Raw genomic sequence first — 21,472 nt, forward strand, 5'->3', positions numbered from 1 at the left:
TGCAGGGCTCCCCACTCAGCATTGTCAGCGGAACCCGCTTCGCCTGGACTGGCCGTGGAGGTCTCTTGCTCTGAGTGTCTGCCTGGGGAACAGGCTCCACTGGGTGGTCTGAGCTGACCAGGACCCCCACAAGCTGAGATCCAGTAGTCCCTTTCAAGGGCCTGTGCTGGGCACCCAAGGGACGGGTGGACACGTACTGCCCATGGCGTGTCAGCAGGTGCCCGCTCCAGGTGGATTTGTGTTTGGGGTTTTTGTGGGGGAATCACAAGATATGTCCAGCCTGCTCTTCCTGCTCGGCCACTGTGGGCTGGTGTGGGTTGTCTCGCAGGCAGCCCGCTCCTCTCCTAGAGACGTGCCTGGCTCCGGACCGTGGTGACTTCCTGTCTTGCTGAGTGCACTCTGGACCAGCACTGCTGGTTGCCAACAGGGGACACAGAGCATGCAACAAGGGGTGCCTACAAGGCCACACTGGGTGCTGGCCCAGCCAGAGGCGTCGGTGCCTTGGAGCCTTGCTTTGTAAAGTCTGAGAAGTGTAAGATGGGACATGTGCTGCCCATGTGTGGAGGGTCAGTTTGTCTGCCGATTGGCGGTGGAAGCTTGGGCAGCCTAGCTCCAGACGTGGTCTGAGCATATGCTGTGTGCCCTGCACTGTGTGTACTGACGGGAGACAAGGAGGGGCCCCCGGGCCTGGCAGGAGCCACAGCACAGGTGCAGGGAAGGCCTCCAGAGACCTTGGCGTTCCCACTGGACGAGGCCGCATCTGCCAGCTGCGGGAGGGAAGGAAGGGTGGGGAGTGCAGCGATGGAGACCCTAAGCCCCACTGCATGGCCCGGGAGGCAGTGGACGGACACACTCAGGCTAGAGCTTCCGGGGCCAGCAGGCAGGACGGCTCCCAGCGTCCAGCAGTGAGAGGGCCGAGACTGTGTGGTCAGGTTGGAGGTGGGGAGGTTCTGAAGACGTGGGAGCTAACGTGAGCATTCGTCATGGGGTGAACGGGGGCCACATGGGGCCTGCGGGTGCCCTTCACTGAGAGCACGTGGGGGCACGGGGGGAGTGTGGGAACGGTGGTCAGTGTGCCCGTGGCAGCAGGCTTGCTGGGAGGTGTTACAGGGGGAACCTTTCTGAAAAGGTCGTATTCTTTATAGTGAACTGAAGAGTACCACATACTTTTCACAAAGCCGCTGGGTATAACCAGGCCCAGGTCAGGACACAGACCATGACCCAGCCCCGTCCCTTCGCACAGTCCAGGCTGCCCTGACTTTGGACACAGATCAGCCCTGTGCTCCGGGCCCCACGTGAGCTGTCCACTGCTGTTCCATTGTGTGGCACTCACTGACAGAAGGCTGTTGTCCCTTCTGTGGGTGGACATGTGGGCTGTTCCGAGCCCGTGTGCGTGCTGCTTGCACCAACTAGCAAGGGCTTCCAGGGGCATGTGCCCACCACGTGCGCACAGCACTGAATGGTTTCAGGCTGTCACCTTAAGGGTTACTTTGCCCCCCTCCTCCACAGCACAAGTGTTACTTCTGGTCACGTTGCTTTCAAGGATGGAGGATATTTCTGTTCCACCTTTGTTCCTCTCAAATGCTGTGGGATAAGCACCCAGGTGACACAAGGTGGCTGAACTCCGTCTGCAGTTTGGGGGGGCGGGGGGGGGGGGCGGGAGGCCCTCTAGGAACCAGCTCGAGGGTTTGGCCTTGAGGAGAGTTGGTGTGTGCAGAGCTCTCCCCAGATGTGAGGACACACATGGGGGGCAAGCACTGCCCCAAGGAAAGGCGGGAAGTGGTTTCCAAGGTCACGTGGAGCTACTCCTGGGGTGGCAGAAAGTGTGCTTTCCGGCCAAGAGGACGCTGCTGGCTGGCCTGTGGCCACAGGGACCTTTCACCTACAGACTCCGTGCATCCCCGCCCTGGGGCTGTCTCCTGGGCTTCCTGGTTCTGAACACGAGTGCTGGTGTATTTTTTAAATAATTCATAAATTAGCCCTTAATCATCATATAATGTGAACATTACCCCAGAAGTGCTTGCTCTGGGGCATTTAAACCATTTAAAGCCGTTAGGTGCGCTAAGCAGCTGCTTTGGGCTTCAGTGAGAAAAGTAGACACTGCATGGGGCACTGCCTCCTGGTGCCAGGGCTCCTCATCGGGATGACCCGGCTGGCCTGCTGGTCCTGGGGTTCAAGGTGAATGTGAAGTCCTCAGAGGCCCGGAGACAGCAGGCCAGGTTTGCAGTAGCCCCAGTGTCCCTAGCGCCCCGCTCCTCTCACTTGAGTCAGGAGGTCAGAACCCAGCAGAGCCCTGGTCTGGGCTTCAACCTCCAGGTGAAGGGACAGGGGCTCATCTAGTCCATGTCCAGAGGTCTGCGCCCTGAGACGCGCGTCCTGGGAGCTTTCAGGACCAGCAAGTCTGGCGGCCGTTGGTCACACAGTGGCACACTGCCCTCTCCTGGACAGCTTCTGAGTGAGCCCCACGAGCTTGGACCAGAGGTTTCTTAGAACAGCCAGAACCGATTGAAGGCAGATTCTTACAGCCCGCAGGTTCTTTGGAACGAAGGAGAGAAGGCACACCTGGCCCCTGGCCATAGTGGGGGGCCTCCAAGTCCCAGAGAGGGAGGTGAGGCCCCTGGAGGTTCCAGAAGGCAAAGGCAGTGTCTGCACAGTTGATCTGCTCTTTTCCTCACTTGATAGAACTTCTTACAAGATCTCTGGGTAGCAGTTGGCACCAGTCTATTGGCACCAAAACCCAACAGGGTTTTATTGTCACTTACTGTTTTTCATGGCATCATTCATGAGTGGGCTCCCAAAAAGCCAGCTGCAGTCAGTCACTAGCTTTGCACCTGGAAGGCCAGGGGCCAGGCACAGGCCCTGCCATTTCCCCAAGTCGGAGATGTCCCGGGTCAGTCACTATCTTTTAAAGTGTTTTCTGTTCTTGCCCTTATTCTTTCAAGTGAATTTACAGATATCTAGGTAGTGTCAGATGAGTTGGGACTCCAGGGCACTTTTAAACATTTGTAGCTTTAAACAGTCCCTATGTTTTAAATGCCTTTACCCTCAGTTTTATTTAAAATGTCCCAATTTCATGAGCCTTCCATGACTTCATCTTTGTCTTTCCCACAGAATAATACAAACGGGACTGCCAAGCTTCCTTTCCTCAGGTATGTTCACTTTCTCCATAAAGCCCTTCCAAGCTGGAAGTTGCCCTCCTATCTGTGAGTTGTCTGTAGCGTCCCCCAGGTCTTTTCTTGGTGCACAGCCCAGGACGCCCAGGACGCCCAGTCCTGAGAAAGGCCTCAGGCCTGTGGGGTCAGGAGAAGGCCGCCACCTGGTTCTTCTCAGTCCAGGGAGGCACCTGCCAGATCCAGAGGTCCAGAGGGTGGTCTCCTGGTCACACACTGCATTTGGCAACTTACTAATCCAGACTCAGGCCTACGTGGCGCTCCCACATGACGTCCTCCCCTAGAAGACCAGAGAGCTGGGCTCTCCTGTGTCCACAATGTTTAAAACTCTGGATAGTTCTCTAACCAGTAGCATGGAGAGAACTGCCAGAGTGAAACTTTCATATTCAGAAAATGCTGTCTGGAATTTATATGAACTGTGTAATTTTACAGAGCAAGCACAACAGTTTTTAGCGCTTTTAAAGTCAAATTCCCGTCTTGTAGCAGTTGTGTAGATGTTTTTTTCTTCCCCCACAGTGGAGAAAACCCCTTTGCTACTGTGAAACTCCGACCGACGGTGACAAATGATCGATCAGCACCAATCATTCAGTGAAAAGGTGGCCAAGGAACCCGGTCCTTGTACTGTTAGTTCTCACTCGCAGAAGACGCTGTACATTGTTTGGTGTGCGCTGTTAACTGCCTCACCAGAGGGCGCCTGGTTTTAAATGTCTTCTACTTGAGCAAATCAATGAGTTCTCAATTTCACATAGTTGGGTTTGCACATTTCTGTCTTTAAGAAGATAAGTTAGTTTAGTGACCAACTCAATCATTTAAAATATTTCCTTCCTATTCTGTTCAAAAAATAGTAAATCTGGTTCCAATACTTACTGTGTGATTTTAAAAATATTCTATGATTAATTTTTAAATAGCCAAAATAAGGGATAGTCGATGCTTTCATTGACTGGCTTTCTATGCCTCAGTACAAATGAGACCAGTTTTATTTCATAAAGCACCTGCTCTTAGGTAGTATTATGACGTTTATCTAAAGAAACTATATAAATTTGCGTCTTCGCATGCAAATAATTTTAAGGAATATAAATTATGAGTATATTATATAAAATTTAACTTAAAAATTTTTTAATTTTTCTTTAATCATATTCAGAGCTACCCGAGATGGAGAAATCCCAAACTTCCACACGATTTAGACACAGCTGGAGCCTGAGATTAGCCTGTTCCTATAATGGCCATGATATTGGTACTTGAATCATTTCTGAGAGCTACTGAATTTGGTAGTTCTGAGTTACCAACTGGATAGACCAATGAAATCCCACCAGGCCATACTATACATGAGTCTGGCTCATAGGGTGACACGTGCATCTGAGGGTGCCATGTGTGGAAACTGGGGTGCTCGCTACTAGTTGACCAAAGCTGCCTCCATCACGAATGTGGGGTCTGAGTTCCTCCACTTTTCAGTCAGGTACTGACTGCCCTATAATCTGCTATAAAGCCAGGAGGACCTTTGTGACCTGAGTCTGGGGCTGGAAGGGTCTGCGTTAGCTGACACCTGCCTGGCAACCTGGGCTTCTGTGGAAGGGAACTCTGAGCAGATGGCCGAGTTCGTCTCTGGCTGTCGGGGGTTCAGCCCTATTTTGGAGGAATGGAGAATCGTGATTAGAAGTCACTGTGTGCGGGCAGGGAAGGGGGCTGGTTGCTTATCAAGCCCCCTTTGGTCTTGAGCTCCTTTGGTCTCACCCTAAATATTATTTTTCTACAAGCCTGAAATTGGCCAGGAGCAAATGCAGGTAGAACTAGTGTATGTGTGTGACACTCTGGTTCATGGTCCTGTCCTCTTCCTGGCTGGTTGCTAAAGGAGGGCTAATGACACAGGACTGTGAGGGCTCCCCCAGGACCGACTCGGGAAAAGTGCAGTTGGTCAAGACACACAGTTTTGAGAGAAGAAGCTCCAGTCAGCAAAGAAACCACAGATTCAGTTAAGTGGCCCACTGTTCCTCTCACCATTTAGGTAAGAAGCCATTATCTGCACCAGTGGGGAGGCAATGAGGTGTAGACTCCCAAGTGCCTTAAGGGAGAAGGGGTGGGGGGTGCCACACCCTGGCCCGGCCTCGGGGGATCGTCTGGCTGTGTTAGAGGGGACGCGGTCTGCAGGCCCACTAGACTCATCCAGCCCACACTCACCTTCACACAACAGACTCGTGGTCACTTACCTGCCGCACAGGTGGGGGGCTTGCCTTGCCCTTGGCACTGAGGTGCAGGCTCTGTAAATGTCAAGGTGTTATGTTTCATGATAGTAATAAAAGAACTTGAAGAAAGAACCTTTTTTGAGGTGTAAATGCCTATCAGGAGATGACAGTAGATGAGTACTGGCCATGAACTGAACAGTATTCTGTATATGTTTGAAATTTTCCAAACAAAACTTTACTTCTCTAACTGGAAGTGTACAAACACCGAATAAGCAGAACCAGGTAAACAACGGTATGAATCTTGTTTATTGAAAACAGTATTTCTCACCTTTCTCAAATTGAAGACTGCAAAAAATAAAAGCAGTGCTTGATTGAGTTGGCCCTGACGCTGGGAGCAGTGTTGCTGTGTGTCCCCTCTGTGACCCGAGCCCGGGAGACCGGCTCGCACATGCCCACTCTCGCCCACCTCACTTTACAAAACAGTCCTGAAGCGTAATCAAATAAAGCTACTGTACACGACATTTACATTAGAAAAAGAGCCGGGTGTAGGAAAGCGGGGGTGTTCCCTTTAGGTAAAGTTTGCTCCACAGTTGGGACATCTTCGCTTCCTCAAGGCGAAACAGCAGATGAACCCAAAGGGGAACAAGACGATGGCCAAGAAGATGCCCAGGAAGGTGAAGGAGTCCTCCAGAACCCCGACTCTGCAGGGAGAGAGGGCACCGGGTTAGGGCTCTCGGCCTGATGTCCCACCGGACCCCCGACCCAGAGCCCCTTCCCTCCCCACCCTCATGGTGACAACGCCTGCAAAGGCCGCCTACTCCCGGCCATCGGCACCGTCCGCACATGCCAGGTACAGAGGGGAAGGCAGACCACGATCAGTCACTACCCAGAAAATGTGAGGACGGGGTCGTGACAACTTCCTGGAAAGATACCCTGCCTTCCAAAGGCAAGGATGTCCAGCTGCCATGTAACCTGCCATGTTTTCTTTTACAAAAGGAGGAACAAGAAACAAGTGCTATTTTCTATAAAAATTCTTGCATCCCTGAAAACAGCAAGACCAAGAAAACCAAATCATTTTAGAGGATCCTTTCCCAATGTTGAAAAGTTTTACATTGGGTTTTCCATTCCCCAGAGGGAAATTCCAAAAATAGGGATCGAGTTCAGAATTTTGTTTGCTCTTTGTTTTGAGGGGAAGGGGACAGCAGATTTTAATGCAAGATTAAAATCAGCTATGTTCACACACTGTCTAGAAGGCCACTTGAGAAATGTCAAAGCTTCCTCTTCCGAAAAGTCAAGTTTACCTTTAATGTGCACAGCAAGTAATCCCTAAGACACCTAGGGGCCATCAGCCAACTCGTGCCAGTGAGTGTAGGTGCAGACACCTGAGGTCACCACTCAGACTACGGTCATTTTCAAAGGCCTGACAAGTGGGAAGCACGGCCCCACCACTGCTCCTTAGGTGCCTGAAAAGTCCTGGGCACAGAGCTGAAATTCAAATGAGAACCACAATACCCAGCTCAGCGCAGATGAGAAATGGGAGCCCGGAAAAGCAGCAGGAGCAAGCTCCTGGAGGGTGGCCGGGCAGCGCCAGCCCTTGTCCGCCACACTGAGCTTGAGGGCCTGTGGCAGGCGAGGCGCTTCACCAGAAGACATGAGAAAACAAAAGGAGGGGGTTCGGGGTGAGGCTGTCCTGAAGTGGGGAAGGGCCTGGCAGGAAGCTAAGGCCACAACTGCAGGTCGGGAGGGCCTCACGGCCCCTTCCCTGTGCTTTAAGCAGGAAAAGTCACGCTTACCCTCGCGTTGCTAAAGAGGACAACACGTCACTGGCCCCCTAGGAGCCCCATCCCCACGCCCTGCACATGTCCATCCCGGCTTCCTTGAGCGTCCTGAAGCCACTGGCCACTCCTCAGCCCCCATCGCTGCAACTACTGCTGAGGCTCCTTCATGCCTACAGCGCCTGGAAGCAGCTGCTGTGCCGAGTTTTGCCGCCCGGCACGGAGAGGTTCGGCTTCACACACAGAAGAGCACACTAGTGTCAAGGTGACGTGTGCCACACGGCTTCCTCCATGCCCAGTGCTGAGCCGCCAGAGGGCTGCTCCAGCTCAGCTGTCCGCCCGCCAGGCCGCGTGCACCTCGGGGCTGCAGGGGGTCGGCTCCAGTGCGCGCCCACAGCCCTGCAGAGCAGGCACCAGACCGGGGAATGGCAGCAGGACCTGTCCCCTGCCCTGCGGGCAACCATGAAAAAAAAGACCAGACTAAGGAAGTCTGCCTTTCAACTACTTGAAGAGAAAGTCAAAGCCAATGGCCACCTCCCATGCACCCACTCAGGAGGGAACTGCCTAGAACACATCTACAAGGGACACAGTACATTCTAGAAGCATTTCCCAAGGTATACATCCTGAAACACTAGTTTCCTTGATAGGCTCTGCAAAAAGAAAAGGGTTCTTTGGTCAAAGAAACTGCCTCTCTTCCCCTCGGAGAGTCCCAGTGTGTGTTGGTTTAGGAAACGCCCTGAGAAGTCCTGCAGTAAAGGTATCTGTTGAACTTGATTTCACCCAGTGTTCCCCATTCCCCAGACTCGCTGATGCCGCCCCGAGTGTGTGCTGACTGGCCAGACTGGAGCACACGCAAGGCCAGATCCACAGGGCCTGAATTTGTATCCGCAGGTACCATTTCTTACAACTGCAAAGGCGGTCGGCTCCGTACACCTCAGCCCTCCCCGGAGCTGTCCCTGCCCGTGAGTCCCGACCCAGCCAAGTGGAGCCCACACCACATCTGCCCCGGCTTCCATGAGTCAGGGCAGGTGGCCTAAGATCCAGCTGAAAAAGCATCTAAGGCCATGCTGCCAAAGTAGGGGACAGGGGCTTCAGGAAGGCCCTGAGCCACCAGCTGTGTCCCCACGAACAGGTAGACGTGACAGCTGCCCTTGGCTGGGAACACAGCTGCTCTGTCCATGGTCGTGGCCGACAGCTCCTCCCACTACTGAGGCTGCTCACACCACTTCAGAGGAGCTGAGGCGGTCTCGGACGGCTCGTTCTGGCGCCACGCGGGCCCCACGCTCTGCTTCCTCCTGCAGAACCACACGGCTCTGCACATCCCGTTAGAACGTCCGGTGAAGAGGCCTCACACCCAGGTCACCTGCATCAGCCGAGAACCTTCCAGAGGAAAAGCCTGCCCTCTGAAGAAGTCGCCAGGTCCTCGCCCAGCATCCCCTCAGGGACCAATAGGCCCCAAGGACGGTGATTACCTAACTGAGCACCTACCCAGGCTGGACACAATGTATTATCTCACTTGACACACAAAGCTGTTAAGAGGCAGAGCCCAGAACCCAATGTGTCTGCTCAAAGGCTCCAGGAGATGCCCGGGGGGAGGCTGGGACAGGGCCGCCCCTGCCCTGCTGTCCCCTCAGTGCCCCAGAAGGGGGCAGATGTGCACCCAGCATCTCCTGCTGGAGGAGCCCTCCCACCCGCTGCAGTCTCCCAGCATTGCTGCCCGTGAACCTACCCAGCGACTCCCATCTGCTGGCTGCTGTGCTCCAGGATCCAGTGTCATGGGCAGCAGCCCCCACCTGCCTCTTCCCTCATTCTCTGTCCAGAGCACAAAATGCTGGCCTACACCATAAAGCTGGCAGAAGCCCAGGTGGGCAGCTCAGTCTCCCCTGAGCCCTCAGTGCCTCGAGGCCAGGGGCACACCCGACCTGAGCACTGATGCCCAGAGGCGGCCAGACCAGCCTCCGGAGGCCCACACCTCCCGAGCTCCGCCTCCTGAGCACGAGGACGCCCTCATTCCTCAAAGCTGGTGTTTCCTGCCCAGGTCCATCCCTTACTCTGGCCAGAACCAACTGGCAGCCTGAGCCGCCCTTTCTGATATCCTCAGTTGGGAGCACAGGTTTGAGATCTACACAACCCCCCCTCCACACACACACACACGCCCCTCCCCAGCCCTACCCACTGGAGCACAGCCCCCACCTTGCTGTCCCCTCACTGGGCCAGGCCACCAGGCAGCTATGTCCCCATAAAGAGCGAGGGCACTTCCCTTCAGTAACAGGGAGCTGAGGAGAATCAGTTCTGCCAGCAAGTCTGACCAGACCCAGACCACCTTCCCTGAGCGATGGCCCAAGCCTAAGGGACAGGAAAGGGTGTCTGCCCGGCCAGCAGGGGGCTCCGAGCGGTGCACTCCTCAGGTGCCACACCTGCCAACCCAAGAGTCCACCTCTTACCCACGACTCTGAAGGGCCGAGAGCTCAGAAAGTCTGTCGGCAACTCAGCTGGCAGCCACACGTGACCTGACTTGATTTACCTACTAAATGTGAATATTGATGTTTGCTGCAGAAATACTGATGTGACATGGGCACTGCCCATCGTTTTAAAACCCAAAATCTTCTGAACTGAGAAATACATCCTGCTCTCTAGGCCAATTCTGATGCAGCAACACGCACTCCCGTCCCTACTTGGTCCTGTGGCGGCCCTGGGAGAGGCGGGGTGTGCCTGCGGGCAGCGCTGCCGCCCTCTCTCCCTCCAACGCCTGAAATGCCCTGCTCAGTCCCGGGTGAGTGAGTTTCAACTCCATCAACTGGCTCAGAATCCACTGCAAACAAGTGGCTGAAGGCCCCTCCCCCATTCTTGAGCAATAAGTGGTGGGGCATCAGGGAAGGCTATGGAAGCTGGAGAAATTAGAGAACTGACTAATTCTGAAAACGCTTAACTCATGACTAGCCTGGGGAAAGTGGCCCCTCGATTCCACTGACGTCACTGCCCAGACAGCGGGCCTGCGTGGGCCCCCAGGATGAAGAAGATGGAGGCCCTGCAGCCCACAGGTCTCCAGAGCACCCCCAGGCCAAGTCCCCAACCTTTCCTCACCACCTCCTGTACTCACAGCAACCCCCGCCCAGGGGCCATCACTGTCCCCCTTACAGGAAGCTGGAGCCCAGAGCAGGGAGCTGCCTCTGAGCCCACCCACGGGCAGTTAGTGCCCCCTGCTCCAGCCGCCCTCCTCACCTGACCCACACTCCACCCAGCACCCGGTGGCTCAAGGCAGCATCCAGCCGCGGAGCAACCCCCAGACCAGCCCTCAAGGAAGGACAGCCTCCTCGGAAAGGGGAGCAGAGGATTTCCTCCAGACGACCGCAGGCCTAGAGCCTACGTAGGGGGACAGGTGAAATACCCCAAAACACCTAGCCAGCTCTCTTTAGAGACCAGGTCACATCCCAGTCCCACAGGAGGCAAATCTGCCCGGCCTCCGCTGCCTCAGGGTCTCCACTTCCACCAGGCCTCCCTTGGGGGCGGGGGAGCTGCCTCACTAGGGGCAGTGCTCAGACCCACAGAGCCACCAGCCACTCCGGGGGCAATGGGATCAAGCCCAAAGAAAGACCAGGCCGTCTCAGGCCTCGGAGCCTGCAGGCCCGGCCAGGGCAGGGACTTGGGGGTCTTCCACCACCCCGAGTCCCCAAGGAAGCCCAGGCACAGCTGCCTCGGGGAGGCCCACGAGTGTCAGGCCTGCCCAACACTCACTGTGGACCCCCCAAGCTCGGTGCAGAGCAGCCAGACTAGAGACCCTGAGCGCTCTCTGGAGGGCCAGGGGTGGCAGCAGCCCTGGGCCCCACGGTCTGCACACCCTGCCCGGTGCAGCCCAGGGCACGAGTCCCAGCTCATCTGTCTGCCGACACCCCCCCTCGGACCAGGGAGAGCACACAAGGCCATGGCCGTGAGCAGGGCCCATCCTGGCGGCCTGTTTTCTAGCCAGTCCAGGCATAGCCAACTCCCTCAGGCTGTCACAGCCCCGCCTCTCATGACCCCTCCACATCCCACCTGTCACCCCACGCCTTGTGTCGCACCCTCGAGACCTGCGCCTGCCCCCAAGGACTCCCCAGGTCACCCAGTGCCACCTCCTGGACTTACTGTCTTCACCTCTGGGCAGCACCTGACCTGACAGGGATTCCTTGAGCCTCTTGGCTTCCAAGGCCTCATTTGTTTCTAGATCCCCTCATACCTCCCTAGTCACCCCCAAAACTACCCAACAATACCTGCTTTCTACATGGTCCGGACTTTGACCCCTGCCGCCCAGGACGCCTTCTCGGCCAGCCCGGGCTAACCCAGCCCGGCCCAGACCCCTGACCCACAGTGCTGCCACTTGTCTGCATCTAGGGACAGCCACACCCCACGGGAGGACCAGTTCAGGGAGGCCCAGGGCCTGGCGGAAGCCCCAGTTGGTCAAGGGCCGCAGACGGGTAAAATAAGCAGCACACACACTGCCCTGCCCGGGTCAGGAGGCTCCTGCGGCGGCTCAACAGGGAAGATGGAGTCCAGCCGCCGGAGGGAAGGCTGGACGATGGCAAAGTGACAAGGGACACAGGCCTCTTACGCCAGACCTCTCAGAGGGAATCACAGACGTGTGACTTCAGCAAATTCCTGCCAAGCTGCCAGGGAAGGAAAAGGACAGAGCTTGGCAGGCCGGATGGAAAGGGAAGCAGTGTCTCCCAAGCCTGTGACGCCAGACAGACAGTGGCCACACTGGACAGAGCCCAGGGGAAACCTCCCCATTCTCCCAAGAGGAGCCGCCCCAGGGCCCACGGCCCGAAACACAGTAGCGCCTCCTCCCTCCTGCCCACCCGTCAGCCTACTGGCCAGCTGTGCCCCACGCCCCGCATCGCTGCAAAGGCAGGAAGGCCTCGCGGGGCTCAGGCGCCGTGGGGAGTGCCCTCACTGCTGGCACCCATCCTTCTCACCCACAGACAGGAGGACATGCCTCGGGGGAAGTCAGTTTTTGGTACCAACTCGGTCCCCAAACTTGTTCTCAGAGCACGCATCCTCCTCACTGCCTCCCACCCACCACACAGACGCAGAAGAATGGTGATCAACGTGAAAGGGGAGAAGCTTGTTCCCAAATGCTGGCGCCCCCCCATCCCCCGCCACCTCAGCTGAGGGCAAGACCCTCCCCAGAGAGCAGAGAGCACAGCCTGACCTTGATCCAGATTCTGCATGGCTGGGGGGCCTGGGACAGAAGCCACAGGCCTCTGAAAAGACACAGCTCCCACCCTAGGGAAAAGGAGGCATCAGGGAAAATGCTCCCACCCAGCAGCGGCCTGGAAGTGTCACAGCCCTGGGGACATCTCAGCCTTGGCTCCCAGCCTCTGCTCCTCCGAGCTCAGGGGCTTCGTCTTCCAGACCATCCCATCAGATGGGCACACAGGCCCAGCTGGTAGCTGGCAGGGCCAGGATCTGAACCCAGCCCCTCCCGTATGCTGGGCACTGCTGGGAGCTGGCAGTCAGACACGGCATGGAGAAGCTCAAAGTCCAGCCCAGACGCTCTGCCCAGGAGCCATCCTGATCCTCCCTGAATCTGCCAGCCAGACACCACTCCTTAAAATTAGGAGATCAGCTGAAGACCACAGCCTGCCTCCCAAAGAAACAAAACTAAACAGGGCCTTGGAATCCTCCAGCTGGGCTGTACACACAGCAGGGGTCTGAGCACCCAGGACCAGCCTCAAAGCCAAATACAGCGGATTTCCCATCACCCACCTCTCCATGCAACTTCCCAGGAATCCTGGTAGCTCTCTCCACATGTGACCACTGCCTGGCCCAGCAGCATATGACCAGCCTCAGAGTTCATGCCCCCTCTAATCCAAGCCCATCCATGTGCCTTCAAACCCCAACAGCTCTGAGGCCCTCTAGTGTCATGTCAGGAGAGAAGCACTCAGGAGGCAGCGAGGTGTCTGCCCTCCCCTACCTTGCCCTTCAAATTCTCCAAAGGCCTAAGTTCCACCAGCTGTGTCAGAAGAGACACCCTTTCTGGGCTTGCAAATGGGGTCCCCTGGCTAACACACAGCTGCAGGGCTCTCCCCTGCCCACAGCCCCCTTTATTAGGCATACGTTTGGCTCTGGGAGTCCAGCCTTTTGCCCCCATCTCTGTCATGCCCTCCTCCCTCTTGCCAGGCCCTGGTCTCCCACAGCTGTCCCCGGTGACTCTGAAATCATTAACTTCCCTTTGACTCCACTCTGGGCCTTCCAGATACACTTTTGAAATTAAGCGTAAGTGTAAACCAGGGTTTCTCAATCCCATCTCAGAGACTTGAACTTCCTCCTTCCAGACAGAAAACAGCGTCCTTGCCAAGTCTGCGCTGACTTTCTAAACGGTCCGAGTATTCCAATTCCCCAAGGGCAGGGACCAGGTTTTACCTGGATGTGAAGCGTCAGGACCCACAAAGAACAAGCATCTAGCTAGCTGCATCTCGGGCCCTACATAATAATCAGTCATCAGAAGATTCTGCAGGCTCCAGTTTGCAAATATGAAAAATCGCTCCTGCCCCAAAAGAAAGAACCAAGGTGTCTCCATCCTCACCCAGCTACCAGCCCTGCTAGGCATGAAGCAGCAGGTACAGCTACTGCTCCCCTGGCCCCTTACACCTGCAGATCTGGCACACACGGGCCCTCTGGATCAGGCCTCCCCTGCCCAAGCGCTTCAAGCAGCCCCTTCCCGGTCAAAGAGAACTTTCCACCACCTTCAAGAATTAACTGCAGAGCAAACTTGCAGGTCCCTGAACCAGGGATAAGAGTCTGTCAGTCCAACTGTTAACAGTTCTGCATCCCATTCACTTGGGACTCAATGGCCCAAAGCACTCAACTCCCCAAGAAAGGGAACCCACCCCGCTTGCCACGTTCCAACCCAGGATGACTGAGCCCACTCTCCCCCACACCACAGCTTGTCCCAAGTCAAGACTGACCGGCCCCAACCACTCTGCCCTTATGAGGTTCTGGTATGTGTTCTTAGAGGCTTCTGGGGGCCAGCGCCCAAGCCTGGGACATACCTGCAGACTGGGCAGCCACCGACGACAACGATGGAATTGGCAGGGTACCGGGTGACATTTCGACTGTGGATGCTGTAGACCCTGGGGTGGTGGGTGGGTATCCCTGTGGACAGGAAGGCACATCAGAAGGGGGCAGGGAGGAAAATCTGGGAGCTGAGGACTTCTGCCCGTCCTCCCCGCCACAAAAAAACCCCTTTCCAAAATCCAGACAACAGCTGCCTTCCCCGGGTGCTTCCTGGGGGCTCCAGTGCAGGCAGGACCTCGTCAGTAAAGTTCACTTGAAATGAGGCTGTGATGCTTCCGGGGAAGGGTGGGTCTGCTGTGCACGAACCCCCGGGTGGGCAGCGCCCACACGCAGAAGCGTGACAGCAGCTCCCTGGTGCGGGAGATTTCGCCCCAACCCTTCCCCACGAACCACCGACCCTGAGGCCCCGCGCTCCCGGCACCGGGTCGGCCTCGCGGCAGCGCCCGCGCCCGCGCGCGGGTCCTGGGCAGCACTCGGCTGCGTCCCGAGAAAAGTTGGTTTTGGGGTTAATCGTCGCCGTAGGACTCGGCCCCCAGGCTGCTCCCGGCGCCCCGCCCGCTCGGCCCGCCCCCGGCCCCGCCCCCGGAGCCCGGGCCCCCGGCCCCACAACACACCCCTCCCCCGCGACCTCGGCCACCAGAGCCCGGCCCCGGCCCCCGGCCCCCGGCCCGGCCCCGCCGACCCCCGCCCACCGGACCCACCTGTGACGAGGTAGGGGTAGGGCGGCGGCGGGGGCGCGGCGGGGATGGCGCCGTAGCCGTGCGGGCCGCACGCGAAGTCGCCCTGGCCGGCCTCCAGGTTGTAGGCGGGCGGCCGCTCCTGCAGCAGGGGCTTGTGGTCCATGGCGGGCGGCGCCCACTGCGCCCGGCCCGGCTCCCGCTCCCGCTCCCGCTCCGGCTCGGACTCGCGGGGACGCCCGGACGGCGCAGCGGTGGATCCCGCTCCTCGCGGGCGGCGGCGGTGGGGCTGGCCCCTCTCGCGGGCCGCGGGCGGGTTTCCCCTCAGCGCCTCCCCCGCCAGTCACAAGACCCGGGTCACGTGGCGCGGCTCCCGGCGGGGGTGCGGCGTGGGGCGGGGCCGAGCGTCGTCTTAAAGGGGCCGCCCGGGCCGCCCCTCCGGCCACTTGTTGGCTGAAACCCTGCGCGCCTTCCCGCCTTGCCTCCCTGCCCCGCATCGGCGACCCTTATACCTCCAACCGCGAGAAGGCACCCTTCCTCCCCCCAACACACACACACAAAGCCCGCAGTTACTGCACTAGGGTCGTGACCTTTATGGCCCAGGGCCCAGAGCTAGGGCCGGTCCCACCCACCTCCCTGCGGGCTGGGAATCCGGACGCTGTATCCCACCGATCACCGGGCAGGGGCAGGGGCCTAGGGCCGCGACGGCCTGGAGGAGGGCCCTGGCAGCGCGAGTTCCAGGGCCGCCCACCGGTTGTCACCGCCCCTGGACAGGCAGAGGGACCGGGCCTCCGTGTTCTGAGCGACCTGGGAAACTCCTGCAGGAAAACGCGAGTGTGTGTCTGAACCGGGCCTGCTCGCGCTCAGCTGGGGTTCAGTCCCTGGGTTTTACTTTTGACAAATCAAATTAGGTAATAACTCCCCCAGTTTTAGGTTGGCACCTACTGCATGACAGGCACCGTCCCATTATTGTTTCTCACTTTTGTTAATTTTCCCAGCAACCCAGGAGGTACTTTCTTATCCTTGCTGTAACAGACCAGAAACTGAGGCTCAGAAGAGGGTAAGGTGACCCACACTTGACTGCGAAAATTACTGTCAGGCTCCCTCACACCTAATGCTCAGTGGGTTTGTAGTAACTCTCCCAAGAGAAAGATCTGTAAGCTTGAGGCCGCTCACATTTGTAGCTCTTCTGCTGTGCCCATCCTTTTTCATGTGGCCTGCATTTTGACCTAGCTGGGGGACTACAGCTCCTCTCAGACATTCCTCCCCACCCTCAATTTTTAACTTTTCATAACAGACTATTGTCAACCGAGGGTCATCCTCACCAAGCCTCACCACCACACCACCATCACCACCACCACCATCACCACCTCCGTGTAAATTCAAAATGTGCTCCCAGAACCCCAGGGGAGTTAATTTATACAGAAAGCAGTCCCCACCCCTGGTTCCTGATTAGCTCATTTTCATGTAAATGAAGATTCCAAATCCTCAGAGGTTGATTGGTGCAAAACTCACTCTACTGATTGGTTAGAATGGAGTTGTTCTGATTGGTCAGTGAAGATGCTAATAGCTGTGCAACTCCAATTGGACGGGAAGTGTCAGTCCTATTGGTCCAATTTCCATCCTAGAGCTCTTTGGTGTGGGTGGGCTCGGTCAGGCTGGAAGACAGTGCAGGAGGCCTTGGTATCCCAGTCTGTAGCTCTTCCCTGAAACGCAGGGTGCGTGAGGGACCTCTACACAGTGGCTGCCAGACTCTGGTTATGAATTTGAACCCAATTAACCACAAGGAGTCCTTTTTTTGGCAGGTATATTCTTTCTTGGGCTCAACACCCTCATATTTCTTTTTATCACAAGTTTAGCTCCTCAAAGCCCATTCCCGTCTGTCTTTTATCTCCTGTGTTGGTCATCATCCTGCCAAACCTGTGGGGAGAAATGAGAGGCAGGCCAGGTAAAGGGCCAGGCTAGCATTAAGGGCGGAGCCAGGTCAAGAATGGAGCTTGGTTGACAGTGGCCAGGACCTGCAGGGCTAGCAAAGGTCCTAGCCTGCAGTGAGGTGGCTGTGGGCTGCTCAGAGCAGCTGAAAGCGGAAACTGGGGTATAACCCCAAGCCTCATCAACCACTGAGGAGAAGTGGGCTCAAGGCAGTCTTCCTAACACCTGGAAGGCTGTGGACACCCACATGGGGCCCCTGTCCTTCCCTGCCTTGCAAACTGCTAACGAGCGGCATCAGCTAGCTCAATGACATCCTCCCCGCCAGACTAGTAAGCTGGCAGCTGGCCCTTCAATTTCATGGTTAATTTTCCTTTCCTCGTGGGGCTGTGTTTTTTAATCAAACGCCACAAAATCCATAGCCTCTGGCTCCCTACTCTTCCAATAATCCACTTTCCCCCTAGCAGTGCCTCCAGCGTGGAAATCCATACTCGTGAATGATACGGTGTGGCTTGGGGATTTCCCAACATCACTTTGAAGAAGGCTGCTCACTGACTGAAAACCAGTCCCTCCTCTTAATTCATCCAGCAAGCCCAATGTGGCCTGCTATCCCAGGCTCCGCCATGCAAGGCCTGGGGGACAAAGATGACTGACCAGGGTCACAAAGAATGAGCAGCCTGGTAGGAAGCCAGACAATAAACTCACAGCAGTAATGCAGTGAGGCCTATGCAGTAAGAGGAGTTAGAGGTGCCCATGAGCCCTGGGCGCCCTGACAGTGCCAGGGCAGAAGCCTCGCCTGGAAGGCCGGCGGTGACTTGGCCTGAGGGACCAGCAGACAAGCATTCCGGGCAGAGTGAACTGCAGTCCCAACGAGCACTCTGCATGCAGCCCAGTACCTGCCAAGACTCTGAGTCATTTGGTGTGGCTGGAGCCCTGGGGGTGTCTCCAGGAGGCAAAGGTGGGGCCGGCCAGGGGAGGTAGGCCCCCATATTGGAGATGGGATGGCATCCTATAAGAGCTTATCGCCGAATTGCACAGAGTTTAACTGGGGCAGAGGAGCATCAGATACGAAAACTGACGTTGGCAGCAGTGTAAAGGGTAAAGGAGCAGGGGGACAAAGGAGGAGGGACAGTTGCGGACATGAGAGGAGCAGGTAGGTGTGAGAGAGGTTAAGAGCCCGTTAAGACTTGATGACCTCCTGGGTGGTTGTGAAGACAGGAAGTTCAGGTTTCTGGCTCAGGTGACAGTGGTGCTAGAACCTGGATGTGGCTCAGGAGAAGCCAGCTGGAGGGGAAGGTTGAGGAGGCCAAGCTCGCACACACCGTGACTTGGTGCATGCATATCCTGAAGTGACACCTAACCGAAACATGGCATGTGCAGGAAGTACTATCCTTATGATAAAAGGTCCGAGACAATCTCTATGGCTTGACAAGTACCGGGGGTGCCAAAAAACTGTATACAAGTAGACACTTTAGTCAACATTTTTCAAGCAGTAGTTTGCCGTAATCAGAAGTGTCTGGGGATGGCAGATGGCTCAGTTGCTTAGAGCGTGAGCTCTCAACAAAGAGGTTGCCGGTTCAATTCCCACATGGGATGGTGGGCTGAGCCCCCTGCAACTAAAGATTGAAAATAACGGGCCTGCCCAGTGGCTCAGGCGGTTGGAGCTCCGTGCTCCTAACTCCGAAGGCTGCCGGTTCGATTCCCACATGGGCCAGTGGGCTCTCAACCACAAGGTTGCCGGTTCAACTCCTCAAGTCCCGCAAGGGATGGTGGGCTCCACCCTCTGCAACTAAGATTGGACATGGCACCTTGAGCTGAGCTGCCTCCCAGATGGCTCAGTTGGTTGGAGCGTGGGCTCTCAACCATAAGGTTGCCAGTTCGATTCCTCGACTCCCGCAAGGGATGGTGGGCTGCGCCCCCTGCAACTAGCAACGGCAACTGGACCTGGAGCTGAGCTGCGCCCTCCACAACTAAGACTGAAAGGACAACTTGAAGCTTAACAGCACCCTCCACAAATAAGATTGAAAAGGACAACAATTCGACTTGGAAAAAAGTCCTGGAAATACACATTGTTCCCCAAAAAGTTCCTGTTCCCCTTCCCCAATAAAATCTTTAAACAGAAAAAAAAAAAAAAGGTAATTACCTTCAAAAAAAAAAGATTGAAAACAGCAACTGGACTTGAGGCTGAGCTACGTCCTCCACAACTAGATTGAAGGACAACTATTTGGAGCTGATGGGCCCTGGAGAAACACACTGTCCCCCAATATTCCCCAATTTAAAAAAATAAAAAGAAAAAGAAGTGTATGCTGATGGTAACCACTTTGAGCACCTCTTATAATTGCAGCAGTCAAACGTGATTTGTATTCATGTTTTGTTATCGGTATATATTGAGTATTACAATTTTAATAGTTTTTTCCTTTCTTAAAATGTGTATACATTTTTCTTGGCACCTTTTTTATTTTGGAGCACATACACTGCCCTGGATGCATCCTACCTCATGGAGCCCACACTCTAAAGGGATGGGGGTGGTGTTGGGAAGTGGTAAGCTCTGGGGTTGGGGTGAAATGAGCAGGGTCAAGGGCAAAGGGAGTCAGCAAGGTGGTGTGGTGGTGTGGTGTTGAGTGGGCGTGGCCAGCAGGTGAGCAGAGGCTGGAGGAGGCCAGAAGCACCAGCTTTTGTGTGTTTGCTAGTTTGTATTTTAAAGGAAGGGAAAGTAGCAGCATGTTTATAAGCTGGGAACAATCTGATCCCGAAGAGGGAGGATTTGGAAGAAAGGCTGAGGAGGAGGCCAAAAGGGATGGGGTCTAGGGGCCTAGTGCCCAGAGGGAGCACCCCCTGCTGGGCTCCAGACGAGTCACCCACAGAAACGGGAGAAGGTGGAGCACGTGGGCAACTGGATGGAGCGGGCGCTCTCTTCTGATTGCTTCTGTTTTCTATATGAAACAGGACGCAAGGCCAGCAGCTGCGACCGAGGAGAGGAGAGGGGGTGTTGGGGTTTGAGGAGAGAAAGGTGTAAAAGTCACCGAGGAGAGTGGGTGCTTGACCAGGCTAGCCGTAACATGTAGTGTAAGAGCGGAGGTCGGTGGTGCTTACTTTAAAGTGACACCGCGAGCAGTCTCGCCTGCAACATACTTTATGTCTCAGTTCATCCTCCAGCCACCCCATGAAGCAGATACTCACGCCCCCCCCCAACTGCTTGATGAGGAAACTGAGGCACAGAGAGATTTCGTAACTTTTCTCAGGACTCCCAACCAGGAACAGTGGCTCTTCAGATCCCAGATCCAGCACACGGGACCCTAAGGACCTCAGCACACTGCCTCCATGCGAAATGCCCAAGAAAAGCCAGCCACTGTTTGCCGACTGTAACAGCAATACATCCTTATTGGAGAAGACTTGGAACATACCTTCCTCTGCTCATATTTTAGCTGAAATTCTGCTCTTAATCTACTTTTATATCATGCACAAATTAAAACAAATAGTACTGCCATTTCCATACCAGTGAGTAAACATGATTTTAACTGCTATGTATACATGTTTTTGCTGGGAGCGGTCAGCAGGGGGCCTGGTGGGGCAGTGGACCTGCTCCACCAGTTGGGGCTGGAGGTGGTGCCGCTGTCCTCCGGACTTTGACAGTCACCAGATACTCTCCTCAGATGGAACCAGAGGAAACCAAAACAAGGCCTTTCTGGTAGGCTTTGAGAAGTGCAGGCAACCCATCATGTGAGCTTCTTGCACATTCAAACTGGAATCTCACATGGTTGGGATTGTGGCAAAAAAAAAAAAGGAAGCAAGTATTTCAAACATACGCACGAATGCCTGGCTCAGAGAAAGCCTTCACCAAATATTTGCTATTTGCTAAATGCTTATCTTCAATAAACACTGAGTTTTAAGTTTTGTAGTAAGCCTATGGTAAGCCTTACAATTCTACTAGGCTCATATTTCTAAATATTTTATAAATGAAGCACAAACATTTCTACATGACACACAACTTCATGCCAAGTCACATGGTAAATCTTATCACAAGTAACACATATATGACTATATTTAAATCCATACTGCACCCTCCATTCTCTAGAAGGTGGTCCTCACTGCGTAATTCTGCCCAGTAGACCACACTTACTCGTGCAATGAAACATAGAAAGCATCTCTTTAAGTCAACATTTTCTAGCAGTTCTCACAAGAACGAGTAAATTCTGGATAGCAAGTTCCTACCTGAATAAGTGTCCAAGCATCTATGCTAAAAAAAAAAAAAAAAAACGAGAAGCCATGCAGTATTCACGGATGTACTGACATACAGACTAACAAGAGGCTAAAAACATGGAGGTCAACATGCTTGTGGCAAGCACACACAAAATGAGTTTAATGCCTTTTATCGCCTCCATATTTAGAGTAACACCCAAGAGGGGGTGCTCTTCCAAGACTTCTTGACGAGGCAGTGGGAGTCCAAGAAAACGCCAGCCAAATCCGGACGTTGTGGCAGGTGTGTGGAGGAAGTAGGTTGTGGTTGGACTGCCTGGCTCCCATCCGGGTTGTTCAGCAACTCCCTGTGCGACCTGAGTGAGTCACTTGACCTCTGCGAGCCCGCCATCCTTACACCGAGACTTCCAACACCCTTTCGGAATGACAACAGTGTCTCTTCTGTGGGGGAATGTTTCCCTCGTCACCTTCCAGAAGGACACAATCCCCAT

The 21,472-nt window shown here is 55.3% G+C and overlaps 2 protein-coding genes across 2 annotated transcripts in view; one reads left to right on the top strand and one right to left on the bottom strand.

Moving 5' to 3' along the window:
* Positions 1-4,032, top strand: part of BAIAP2L1 (BAR/IMD domain containing adaptor protein 2 like 1) — a 74,694-nt gene extending 70,662 nt beyond the window's left edge. Inside the window, exons 13-14 of the mRNA XM_019716460.2 lie at positions 3,112-3,149; positions 3,687-4,032. Of these exons, the coding sequence (XP_019572019.1) occupies positions 3,112-3,149; positions 3,687-3,762 (114 nt within the window). The 3' untranslated portion in view covers positions 3,763-4,032. The remainder of the gene's footprint in view (positions 1-3,111; positions 3,150-3,686) is intronic.
* A 1,606-nt stretch (positions 4,033-5,638) lies between these two features.
* Positions 5,639-15,169, bottom strand: BRI3 (brain protein I3). The gene is made up of 3 exons (XM_074313927.1): positions 14,880-15,169; positions 14,154-14,256; positions 5,639-6,051 (listed from the first exon to the last, which is right to left on the bottom strand). Exons 1-3 carry the CDS (start codon positions 15,019-15,021, stop codon positions 5,919-5,921), a joined length of 378 nt encoding a protein of 125 aa, XP_074170028.1. The 5' UTR covers positions 15,022-15,169; the 3' UTR covers positions 5,639-5,918.
* Between the last annotated feature and the right edge of the window lie 6,303 nt (positions 15,170-21,472).

This window comes from Rhinolophus sinicus, linkage group LG10 (genome assembly GCF_036562045.2).
Source record: "Rhinolophus sinicus isolate RSC01 linkage group LG10, ASM3656204v1, whole genome shotgun sequence".
NCBI lineage: Eukaryota > Metazoa > Chordata > Mammalia > Chiroptera > Rhinolophidae > Rhinolophus > Rhinolophus sinicus.